Source organism: Callorhinchus milii, unplaced genomic scaffold (assembly GCF_018977255.1).
Source record: "Callorhinchus milii isolate IMCB2004 unplaced genomic scaffold, IMCB_Cmil_1.0 Scaffold5, whole genome shotgun sequence".
Lineage (NCBI taxonomy): Eukaryota > Metazoa > Chordata > Chondrichthyes > Chimaeriformes > Callorhinchidae > Callorhinchus > Callorhinchus milii.
In genome coordinates, this window is record NW_024704746.1 from 41,113,004 (window position 1) to 41,126,290 (window position 13,287).

Sequence of the window (13,287 nt, forward strand, 5' to 3'; positions counted from 1 at the left end):
TAACTTTGCAGGTATGAGGGAAGAATTAGCTAAAATAGACTGGGGAATTAGATTAATGGATGTGACAATAGACCAACAATGGCAAACGCTTAAAGATGTAGTGCATAATTCTCAGCGGTCACATATTCCCTTGAGGAATAAGAGTACCACAGGGAAAGCAGTTCATCCGTGGCTAACTAGAGCGGTTAGAGAAAGTATAAAACTAAAAGAAAAGACCTATAAAACTGCCAAAAAGAGTAGCAAACCTGAAGAGTGGGAGTGTTTTAGAGACCAACAATGGAAAACCAAAAAGCTCATTAATAGTGAGAAAATGGATTATGAGGGCAAGCTAACTAGGAACATTAAGACAGATTGTAAGAGCTTTTATAAATACATTAAGAGGAATAGGCTAGCAAATGTAAATGTGGGTCCATTACAGGCAGAGACAGGAGAAATTAAAATGGGGGATAAGGATATGGCAGAGTCCCTAAATAAATACTTTGCTTCTGTCTTCACATTAGAAGACACAAGAAGTTTACCAGAAATAGAGATGAAGCAATGGGCTAATGATAGGGAGCAACTTAGGGAAATTAGCAAAGAATTGGTGCTAGGGAAATTGTTGGCATTAAAAAGTGACAAGTCCCCTGGACCCAATGGTTTGCATCCTAGGGTTTTAAAAGAGGTAGCTCATGAGATAGTGGAGGCCTTGTGTCTGATCTTCCAAAATTCTTTGGATTCTGGAATGCTTCCCATTGATTGGAAGATCGCAAACATCACTCCACTATTTAAGAAGGGTGGGAGAGAAAAGATGGTGAACTATAGACCAGTTGTCTGACATCGGTGGTAGGGAAAATTCTGGAATCTTTAATTAAGGATGTTGTAGTGGGATACTTAGAGGATCACAATATGATTAGACAGAGTCAACATGGCTTTACAAAAGCGAAGTCATGCTTAACAAATCTTTTAGATTTTTTTGAGGACATATCAAGTAGATTAGATAAGGGGGAATCAGTGGATATAGTGTATTTAGATTTCCAAAAGGCATTTGATAAGGTGCCGCATAAAAAATTGATCCACAAGATTAGGGCCCATGGAATTAAGGGGAATATATTAGCATGGATTGAAGAATGGCTAACGGGAAGAAAACAAAGAGTAAGGATAAACGGATCCTTCTCAGATTGGTGGGATGTGACTAGTGGAGTGCCACAAGGATCAGTGCTTGGGCCTCAACTATTTACAATCTACATCAATGATCTAGATGAGGACATCAAACTTAATATATCCAAATTTGCAGATGACACTAAACTAGGAGGGAGAGTAAACACTGAGGATGACATTAAAAAAATGCAACAAGATATAGATAGGTTAGGTGAATGGGCAAATAGGTGGCAGATGAAGTATAATGTAGGGAAGTGTGAAGTCATCCACCTAGGTGGCAAAAACAGAAAAGCAAATCATTTTTTTTAGAAGGGGAGAGATTACATAGTGTTAGCGTTTAGAGGGACTTGGGTGTCCTTGTACACCAATCACAAAATGTTAGTTTGCAGGTACAGCAAGCATTTAGGAAGGCTAACGGTACGTTGGCATTTGTTACAAAAGGGTTAGAATATAAGAGTAGGGAAGTCTTGCTGCAACTGTATAGGGCCCTGGTGAGACCGCATCTAGAGTATGGTGTGCAGTTTTGGTCTCCTTATTTAAGAAAGGATGTACTCGCCGTGGAGGGGATACAATGTAGATTCACTAGGTTGGTACCTGGGATGAGGGGGATGAGTTATGAGGATAGGTTGCGCAATTTAAGCCTATATTCTCCAGAATATAGAAGAATGAGAGGTGATCTTATAGAAACCTATAAGATTATTAAGGGGCATGACAGAATAGATAGTGGGAGACTTTTTCCCCTGGTTGGAGAAACTATAACCAGGGGTCACAGTTAAAATTAGGGGTAAGCCCTTTTGCACTGAGTTGAGGAAAAACTTCTTCACTCAGAGGGTAGTGAATTTATGGAATTCTCTACCCCAAAGGGCTGTAGATGCTCAGACCTTGAACACATTCAAGACTGAGATTGATAGATTTCTTGTGGATAAAGGGATTAAGGGATATGGGAATACGGCGGGTAGGTGGAGTTAGAATAGATCAGCATGCTCTTATTGAATGACGGGGCAGGCTCGAGGGGCCGAATGGCCTACTCTTGCTCCTAATTCTTATGTTATTTTCATTACAAAACAGTGCCCGAGTGCACAGACGAAATCCATCCCATTTTACAGAAAGATACACTATAATTATGTGACTTGACTAATAAGGTAATGGCAGTCTGCTCATTTCTCATTTTTATGAAGAAATCGCTTTGCTAGTCTGACCTTATTTTTGCACCATGCCAGTAAAAGAAAACTAAAATCTGTTCCTTGAAATCCAAAGAAACCTGCAATTATTTTCATGAATAATGAATCACCAGGGACTCCTTTCTACTTACTCAGGCATTTGATATTGTGCTTTTAAAGCAAGGCTCTAAATTACAGGAGAAACTATATTTTCACAATTAAATTCCATAAAACACTAAACAGAAGCAGAATGGTAATAAATAGCACAAGTGTATATTTAGCCTCCCATATATTTCACCTGATCAATTTTGCTTTACATATCTAACAATACAGATATACGATCTACACTGGGGTGGGGGGTGGGGGTTGGAGCTGTTGGAGAAGGAGGTGGAAGACAGAGGAAGCAGGTTAGCTGGGTCTCATAGGATATATCTGGCTTCACACATCTGATGGTTGGAGATTGGAGGTTAATCAACTCTCCGTGGTGGATCCATAAACCTTATATAAAGAGCATTCATATAAAAAGCATTCTGTACTCTCACACAGTTACATTTTGAGAGCATCCAGTAGTTATATTAGTACAATGCTCTTAAGTCTGTTAGACTTGTATCTTAATTTTTATTTCATTTACAGGAATCATATTTATTTTTGTACAGTATTGTTCCAGGATTATTGTGTCATATGTGTCAGGATCTGTGACACAGATCCTGACACATATGACACAATGCCTACCTTCCTAATACAATATCAGAGCAGCAAATAAACAAATATGTAAAATCACACAAATATCTAACTAGAGGAGTATTTCATTTATTTATTCTACGGCAGATTTTCCTACAGTATTTTTTCGCTGTTTGCATCGGATAGCGAGATAGAAATTAAATATGTAATATATAATTAAATGTAATTAAATATGACTGCAAGTCTTAAGTTCTGAATGCATCATAAACTGCAAAAGCAAAGCTTACACAGTTCATAAATGTCAGCAGGCCTCTCTGAGATTGAATTACTGCACAAAGCTTACTTCCAGCTGTTTGTTATTTCTCATATATGATTTACAGTTTTAACAGGTTTAAATAACTTATACTTTTCTTACCATTATGTGACTCAGTTTGGTAGAGGTAGTGTAATGTATGTAAAAGAGTAACAAAAACAACAACACTGACATAGGAAGTAAGCGCAGCTGCTATTTTAGTATTACGAGCATTTTTGGCCATAGATTCCAAGGAAATATTATACCTTCTGTAAAGTCTGAGTGCTTGATTATTGTTGAGAAGCTAGTGTGTTTTTTCGGTAGTTTCATGGCATTTCCAGGTCGAATTCCAAGTGGTCAAGCTCACTCTTTGCCACATTGGAAATTTTGTCGATGGACTAAATTGTTTTCCCAACAATTAGTTTGTGTTCAAGATAAATTGAAAAATGCAATACAATTTATCTTAACCCATGATTTCAGTCGGGAGGATATCTCAAAGTTCTGCACGCAAGCTGGCTAAGCTCTCAAACTTTGGGGGAGGTGGGGGAAGATGGCTAAAATTGCAGTCGAAGAGGGGCTTCAAAAGTGGGGACAGAGGGGGCGAGGCACAGGGATTTCAGGATGGAGTTCCAGAGAGCCAGGGTAGAATGGCTGAAAGTTCGTCCACTGAAGGTGAAACAGAAAGCAAGCCAGTGTGTGTTGATTGGAGGAAACAACTGGGGCAGTAGGTTTGCAAGGGATTTGAATGCGAGGATGAGGATCTTAAATTTGAAATTTAAAAAAATCCAAATTCTTATTGATCAATTTTATTGCAATAGACAATAACGGCAACCAACACCCTATAGATTTTGAAAAATAACAGGCTCCATTCTAAACTTTTTCTATGAACTTTCTAAGTGGTTTAAGCAGACGCTTACATTGGAGAGAAATTGTTGCACCATGTCACCTGCTTAAAATATTTTAGGGTCAGTTCAAAGCAACATTTTATTATTAATTTTGCTTTCTATACATATACAGTTTCTATATACATTTTACACTCTGGCAAATGCTCGCTTAAAATAAATTGGTTTGTCTGAGAAACAGCTCACGTGTATAGTTTTAAAATGTAGCAAGAAATAATACCGGCAGATTCGGTAACCAATCACTACAGCTGCTCAGCTGAACTGAATCACAGTTTGATAACCACAGTCTGCTGCTCTCACCTTGAAAAAAAGGTCTCATCCCTTGAGATCATAGGCACTGACTGAATTAGGAACAGCTTAGAAAAACCTTTGATTCGTTCTTATTGAACTCCGTATGGCTGACTGACACTAGAGCTATCACAGTGACCGTGTGTCTGACCTCTACAAATGGAATAAAGTGACATACAGCGATGACCTATTCAAACACCCATCCTGTTTTTAAAACATTGTGATAAGTCAATTGAGTGCTCGATCTGTTGTTTCCACATTGTAACAATGCCAGACAAGAGAGAACTGCAATTTCAAACCAAACCCTGCTGAGCGTTCCCATATGGTTTTCTACTGGCAGACAGTGGTGCAATGTCAAGACTAAAGTCTTCTCAAAACACATGCATCCAAGGAATGCAAGAGGCAGTTTATAAGCACAAGCTCATTTAAGATAAATCAAGACGGTTGTTCCTGATCACAGGAAAGCAAAGGATTTCTGAAGGATTCCATAAGAAATGTAATTTTAGATTTGTTGACTGATTCCTTTACTGGATTACATATAGTTTTGTTGCATCATAAATCATAATCAGGTCCTCCTGCCTTACATTTTGACACTGAATCCAATTAGAATATTTTACGCTTTGCACTATTCATCTGTTTTGGTTTCCATTATGATCTACTTTTAAAAAAAGAAAGACTAGACAGCTGATGACAGGAGAAAATCAGTAAATACCTGGCTGAATTGAATTGCCTTGTCGCCTGTGATTCCAAGACCTTTACATACAAAGGACTTGCCGAACAACTGGAAGACAGAAGTGTTTTGTTCCACTTTATAAAATCCCCAGTCGCCATTAGGACCACAAAACAAACACAAACATTTGTTGTGATATGGACTATGGCATGAAAAGGGATCTGACTCCTAAGCATTGATGTAAGGTAATGGAGGACGGAGAAAGGATATTCAATATTGCAATATTTATTTAGCATTAAATGTATTTCTATGGATTCCAGTCTACTATAAATTTATAATGGCAACTTGGAGCAAAATACATATCTAATCTGGAAAATTCCTGGCAAATTCCAACTAATTTTCAGATAGATTCAAAAATGGGTCAAATAATATGAAATACGATTAAATTGAATTAAGTACAGATTTAAAAGTTGCATCCAGAAATACACTTGTCCTTTTTATAAGAATGATGCTTACAATCAATTTATAAAATAACATTTTAAACCCTTGGCTGCTGTTTTACTCAAACAAAATCAAGCATACAGTATTTGTTTCCTCCTCATATTCCGTGTTCTTGATTGCCTCATTGTAGTTATGTAACTTTATGGATTAATATATTGCCCTCAGGGTCTGTCAAACTCTGCACACAAAAAATGGAAATTGTTCTGAGCAGATTTAAAATGAAGTAAAAAAAATATAATTGAAACAAATATAGTGGATCAAGTGATATTTGGGGGAGTTACATTTTTGATTTTGGAAAGAAACACGGAAATGATGATTAATGGATTGATGGCATTCAGGGATACACCAATAGTTGGAAATTATGCCAACTCACCTGTTTGTATTTCTGTTGGGAAAAACAAATATTGAAAATATTAAGAAAAGGAAAAGGGTAATAAAATACAAAGCAAAGACTAGAGACACAACCTATCCTAACTTTTCCTTAGATTCTTTTAAAATTCCTTTTGTTGAAATCATCGTTTTATGATCACCTTCAAGAAGTCTTAGATCCAACTGAAATAGCCACAAATATAACTTTGTTCATTTCCTATCTATTTACAAATCTGAAAACAAAATGATGGGAAAGACTTAATGTGTGAAAGCCAAGAAAGCATGTGTTCGCTCATCAATAAGGTGTCAGCTTGGTTCAGTTGGAATCACTCTTGCCTCTGAATCAGAAAGTTGTATATTTAGGCTCCACATCAGGACTTTCAGCTTATTACAGCTTACACATCAGGACTGCAGTGTGGTACTCAAGGAGTGCTGTATTGCAGAAGGTGCCATCTTTTGGATGAGAGGTTAAATCTGACTCTTCAAGTGGACATTAAAGATTCCAAGACAATAGTTGAATAAAAGAAGAGAGGTACCCTGTCCAACAATCTTCTGGTAAATTTGTCATTCACCCCATTGCTATTTGCAGGACACTACCTTGCGTGATCACTATACGTGATCACTATACATGACTGTAATTACTTTTCAAGCACGTTGAAACATTTTAATGGTATAGACATATACTTTGTCACTGAGTAAATCATCAGTGTCCCGAAGCAACAGTTCTGGAGATTTGAGAGTGCAGATGCGCCTTATGGTACAAGATGGTCAATGAGTAAAGAAGTAATTGTGGACCGCTGGACAACCAGTTCAATTGCTTCACTTTGAAGCAAACCCCAAACATCTGGGCTATTAACTCTTTGTGACACTTTAGCCATTAATTTCTTGTAACATTTCAACCCCTTTCCCACCCCCAATTTATCTAGTTGCAATAAAAAAGCTACAGTATTATCTTATAATAAGACAGTTAATTGTTCACACGTATTTCATAAATTAATAATATTTTACAATAAATTATTTTTGCTAATATTTATAAACTGGAGGAAAACCTTGGAATATAACCAGTGGAATATACAATTGAGTGTGCGTTAATCAAAATATTCTAGCACATTCCTCCCAATACACTAGTGATCTAGTGGATAAAGGCATCACCCAATGTAATACAGTCATGCAGACCAGAAGGTCGTAAAGTTCAATTACCAGTCTGTACTAAGTTCGCTGACCTAAGCCAGAATGCAAGTTGGGTTGCTACTATTGGCCTCATTTCCCTGAGGAATAAATCTGCCACGGCTCCTGCTTCTGACTTCTCTGCAGTGGACCAGAAAGTGCTTATGCATGGATACTGGATAAGAACAAGATCTGGTTTTGCTACAATGTTTACCACAGTTTAGTAACTATGCAACACTCACTGTGTCGAGGTTCACACATGAAAAATGATCACTCAGGCAAAGCACCAGAGGGGTGTTAGTAACCATGTTCATCAGCAAGAGTGAATATTTTAAAGAGGGGGGGAAAATAGTTTCATTCATTAAGCCAGACTCCAAAACTCCATTCTGGCTGTAACCTCGTGGCGATCTGAATTTAAGCCATAGTTTTGATGTTTCACAGTTACATTTGAACCATTCTTTAAAGCCAAGAGAAAAGCTTCATAACACCCATCGTCACGTAACTCAGGCAACACTTTGAATGCTCAAATTTCATTTTGCAACTTGTAAAATAGGAAAGTAACATTCTCAACTCAATGTCATTTTACATTAACTATAGGAATACAAGTGGGCAGCCAGCGATTGAAAGAAAGCTTACTGAATGAAAGTGTCTGAAAAATAGAATTTGATTAATGGCATAGAAGCTACAAAATCATTAATAAGGGATTTCCTTTTTACATTCTTGAATGTAATATTGCACAATAGAAATGGGTAGTCAGTTTAAGAAAAAAACTGGAAAACCAACAACCATGGGATTGTCCTTAGATTTTTTTTGAAACTGGCGAGTTACTCTGTGACAAAAAAAACATGAACTATGACCTCAAAGGGTACCAGCAGCACATTCAGTAAAAGAGCAAGTGTCATTGCTGCATGATGTACTGACATGGAGAGGAGATTAACGAGATGGCCAGCAGTCGATTTATGTGCTGATTAGTTAGTTCCCCCCCAAAAAAATTTACATTTTGATGAAATTCTGATTGAACTTACTGCGATACATCTGTCACTATGGGCAGCGGTGATTCGTCACCCATCAAATCCATCTCATCAGCGAAGCTGTTGGTCCGTGAAATGTCATTTGGGTTCCCTTCAATGGCACGTTTCCTCACTTAAAAGAAATGAAAGACCCAGATCGAGCATCACGGAAAGGAAAGCATTTTGATTAAAACAGAAAAAAATATGTGCTAGGCCCATCACAAGCAAATCAGCAAAGAAGTACATTGCTACAAAATTGAGTGATGCACCACCAATGGGTAACTTTAACAATATGCATGTTACATGCAAGAATAACTTGCAGGCACTTCTTGTAATTGAAAGTCATTTTCAGCAAATTGAAACGCGATTGAAAATGTTCTTATGTAGTAGAAAATATACATTTGTAAATATTTGTAAGTTTTCTCTTTTTGTCAAAAGGCAGATATATTTCCATAGCTATGTTAGAACGAAATGTCTGTAACAGGTACTAAACTTCCGCTTCTCTTCATAAACATTCACTAATATAAGCTACCAAATAACAGTAAAAGAAAAAAGCATGAATTCTAAATTCCGCCTCATTACATTCATAATACATGAAGAATTAATTTGTCTATTGGACAACAAGTCCTTCTACCAAGCAATTACTAATGGTTATAGATTTGCCTTGTACCTGGTGATGAGGGACAGCTTGAAGTACAGATGGTTAAGGAAGACCAGGAAAGCTGTCGACCTGCATGCAAAAGCCAAAGCAAGGGCAGCAGAGTAGAAACCACAAGGGAGGTGTAAAACAAGATCATTAATCTCCAGTAAAGTGGGAAGACAAACATGCAGCTGTGAGGACTGTGAGCCAATTTCCCTAATGTAGAGCAGGTAAGAAATTACAGCTAATATGTGCCAAGATTTACAAGAATTTCACCGGTGGTGGAAAGTTACTGAAATTGCTAAAATTAGATGAAAGAAAAGCTCAAGTCAAGCTGAACTTGTCCAAAGAAGGCTCTGCAGTAACTCATTCATCATAAAAGCTAAAATTAATGTACAGTTTAATAAACAGCATTATGAATAAGTATTTTAAAGACCAAAGTAGAAATTCAGGCACCATTGTACAAAATAAAACATTTACTGGCATATATTAATAAAGAAGCAGACAATGACTGCTTATTATACATGCTTAAGTGAATCGCTTGGTTTGGGAGTTGCACAATGGAAACAAATGCTTAGACTGTCATTGACAAAGCTCATTCAGCATTCAAGTCAGACAGGAAGTGAGACAGATGAGTGTGTGATAACAGTGACATTCATTAACAAGTATTCCCCCCAAAATAATGCTGCATTTATCTCCAACCACTGATTTCAGAAATGAATTATTAATGGACCGCGAAGAAGCCAAACAGATTAGAGAACAATTATATACTGTAACAACAGCAGGCGCCAATGACAATATGCAAATGTATAATCAAAACAAAGAAAAAAGACTAAGTTCAACCATCTGTTTAATTTTCCACACTGCGTTGGAGAATTAAATGGAGAAGGAATAGCACTGATGAGAACTGATGGGAAAAATGATATATAGGGGAAACAGAGGAGACAAAAGCAAAATCAAATCCTCAACAATCACAGCTCAGGCCATAGTATCTGAAAAGTGAGTATTCAAAGGCAGACTTACCCGATTGTCTAAACATCCTTGCAAGACCTGACAAAGCAGAAGTTTGCACAATTGTGCAGAAGAAAGATAAGTATATCAGATATTTTCTTATATTCTTTACTGTCTAACTAGTTGAGCTTTAACTGCATTCTGCTGACAGAAGTCTAGTAAGAGGACAGCTTTCAGTTTCTCACACATTCAGTCACTAACCATTCGCCTACAAAGTACACAGTTGCTACACTCTACACTAAATCCTGTGAAGCGCTGTGACACGTTTTGACGAAGTGACGGGTATAATATCAAATTATTATTTATAATTAGGTATTATTAATTATCATTATTATAATTAATAGTCACTCAAAAACAGATCATACATCTGCCAGAAGTTTTCTAAGTCATACAATTTAACATTTTATTTTAACAAAACCACTGAGTTACTTGCTCATTGTTACTATATTATTCACTGTTAAATTTGCTTGTTTGATGTTTGATGACAGTGGTACAAATAATTAATATGAAGTTTGAGTCAAAATGCCACTAAATTGGTCAGCGACACAACTGATCGAGTAGACCAACACATCCGTGAACAATAACATCCTGCAGCAGGGGATTAAACAGAATTGCCATAAAACCCTTTTTTTGTGTTAAAAGCATCATCTGATTGTTTCAAAATGACTATATTAGATTTTTAAAAATGCACTATTGCTACACTTGTGATTTTAAGTCAGACAAAGGAGTTACAGACAGACAAAGCGGACAGAGATTTTTGCTTGAGCCTCTAATAGAACTTTTTTTTAATGAATAAATGCTCAACAAATCACCATCATTCTGTTTGGCATGCAACACGTTTTAAATACTGAGGTACATCTGCTTCCTCACCAAGCAATCACATCAGTGCAAATGCCGGATACAAAATGTACAAATGTAATTTGAAGCAAATAAAAAGTCCCACTGTAACTGACATTAATAGTCCAAATGTATTAACCTAAGGATTTTACCAATTTTAGTTAGTTTAATTACACATGCTGTAATCATTTTTTTAAATCCTCCCAATTATACTTAAGAGCTTTCAACTATCAAAGCCTAGTATTGTGAAGATACTCACAGAGCACATGATATGATTTTTTTAAAGCATGAAACAAATACAGTGGTCAGTTGATAAGACCATGATGATGCGCCTAGACATGATATTGGTGCACACTGCACCAAAGAATACATTACAAAACTTGACTCACGCATCTCATTACAAAGAGAGTGCAGCAAAGGTAAATCTGTACAAAGGTTATGTAAAAATGCATAATTAACTGCAAAAAAATCAAAATTGCTGCCAAATAAACTGAATCACCCTGTCTGGTAACAGTCCATTTTCACAATAAAGATTTTACTGCATTTCAGAATATATGAAAAAATTTACTTCAGGTAGCATTACATAAATAGGGCACCAACCTGGTGCAAACAACTCATAGACTCATTCATCTGAACATATGGCTTCACCAGTCGTGTTACTTTTATAACAATCATAATCTGGATAGTTCAAATTATCAACACTAAGTAAATATTTTTTCAGGTGTAATTAACATAAAATTTCTAGTAACTCATTGTTTAGGCGTGATTTCTCAATGTGGGATGTCACATTGGGGACATAATTTCAGTCTTTGTCAAAGAATGTTATTTGTAATTGATAGGTTACAGATAGGACCGCAAACTTTTAGAACAACTAACTGCATAAGTTTTGCACCATATCCAAGTCAAATAGGTGCATAACCAGTTCCTATAATTGCACAGAAAACTTACATGGGTCTGTTACATCCCTATGTTGCTGGAAACAACCTCAACCATAGTTTGTGAATCAAATTTATGAATTCCAAATATATTGGTTGATATTTGTCACTATTCACAAATCAGTTTAATATATTTCAGATACCTCAGTCATTTGACATAATTGGAAAGTTCTGTTTTTAAATACAACACAAAATTACATGTGAATAGCCCCTTTCATGTCAGGAGGACATCCCAGGGTGCTGTCCAGTCGGGGATTTGGACCTGAGCATGGAGGGGGTGGGGGGGGGTTTGGGATCAGGGAGGGTTGACGGCAGGGAAGCTGGGAGGGTCCTGTAGCTCAGTGGTTACAGCACTCATTTTGCAAGCGAGACACCTGGGTTCAATTTCAGGCAGGCCGAAACCTTGGGCAAGTTTCCTTACTCCACACACCTAATAATAATCCCTCCAAAACAAAACAATAATAAATTGGCTTCAATCCACGACTCTTTGTGGGACACTGCTGTGCGCAATTGGCTGCCATGTTTCACCCACAAATATATGGTCAATTCACTTTACAGTCTATTCTGTGAAGCGCTTTGTGATGTCGAGAAGATGTGAAAAGCGCTATATCAGATGCAAGGATTATTATTATTGTTATATTATAGGGTGGCTGAAGGCACGGTCGAAGTGGAGGGCCTTGAGGGGGACCTTGAAGGAGGCAAGGGAGCCGAAGGAAATGTGGGATGGAGTTCTAAAGGGTGGGGGGCAGAGAGATTGAAGGCCCGACCACAAATGGTGGGGTGGGCCGGCCAGGGGATGTGGAGTTGGCTGGAGCCTGCTGAGCGGGGGAGCGGACAGGCTGACTCACTGGGTCTGCTCAATCACACAAAGATATCATATCTAAAATTGTAAGCTTGAACTGACCTTAGACAATCTGGTATGTTTGTATTTGAGTACTCAATTTTCAGATGCTCTGCTTTGAGCTGTGACTATTAAGGATTTGATATTGCTTTTGTCTTTTCTGTTTCCCACAAATATATCACCCACCAATACAGCCACTGCTCTTTACTCCCAGCAAAAATCCTGCAAAGCTCTTTGTAACATTTTGATGAGGTGGTGATGCATAATATCAAATGCACTGGAGTATTAGTATAGACTGTGCGAACGATATGAATTGGAAATTATGTTCAATTTCAAGAATGGTTTTGTGTGTGCAAAATGTACACTTTTACATCCCGAAAGATTTCAATAGGACATAGTCATAACAGGGAAACTCGAGACCTTATTTCACTTAATCGCTGAAAAAAATATTTACTTAGTATTAATAATTGGAAACATTACAGGTTATGATTATTTTCTATGAAGTATTACAAATATTCTTTCTTGCAACTGAAACTATATAAAGGAAAATATAAGGAAACAATTCAGGACATGAGCACATTGGTAGAAAGAAAGTACCTGTACGGTATATATTTTGAATAAGTCTTAACTTCTTGCAACCATTTGCTTCCAGACTTAGGAATTATTCATTTGTACAGAGAAAGGGTCTATATTTATTGTATTTATGTAGCATTTTATAGTGTTCAGCATTTGGCAAAGTGTTGAATTCAGTCTTAAATTTTAAAAAATTTCTCTGAATTTCCACCATAAAAACAGAAAAATGCAAAAATATCAGGTGGTCATTTTAAAAGTATTGTGCATACAAAT

At 37.0% G+C, this 13,287-nt stretch overlaps 1 protein-coding gene across 1 annotated transcript in view; it reads right to left on the minus strand.

The window, feature by feature from the left end:
• Positions 1 to 13,287, minus strand: part of kcnq1.2 (potassium voltage-gated channel, KQT-like subfamily, member 1.2) — a 289,776-nt gene that overhangs the window by 225,632 nt on the left and 50,857 nt on the right. Inside the window, 2 exon segments of the mRNA XM_042335066.1 lie at positions 8,193 to 8,310; positions 9,841 to 9,867. Of these exon segments, the coding sequence (XP_042191000.1) occupies positions 8,193 to 8,310; positions 9,841 to 9,867 (145 nt within the window).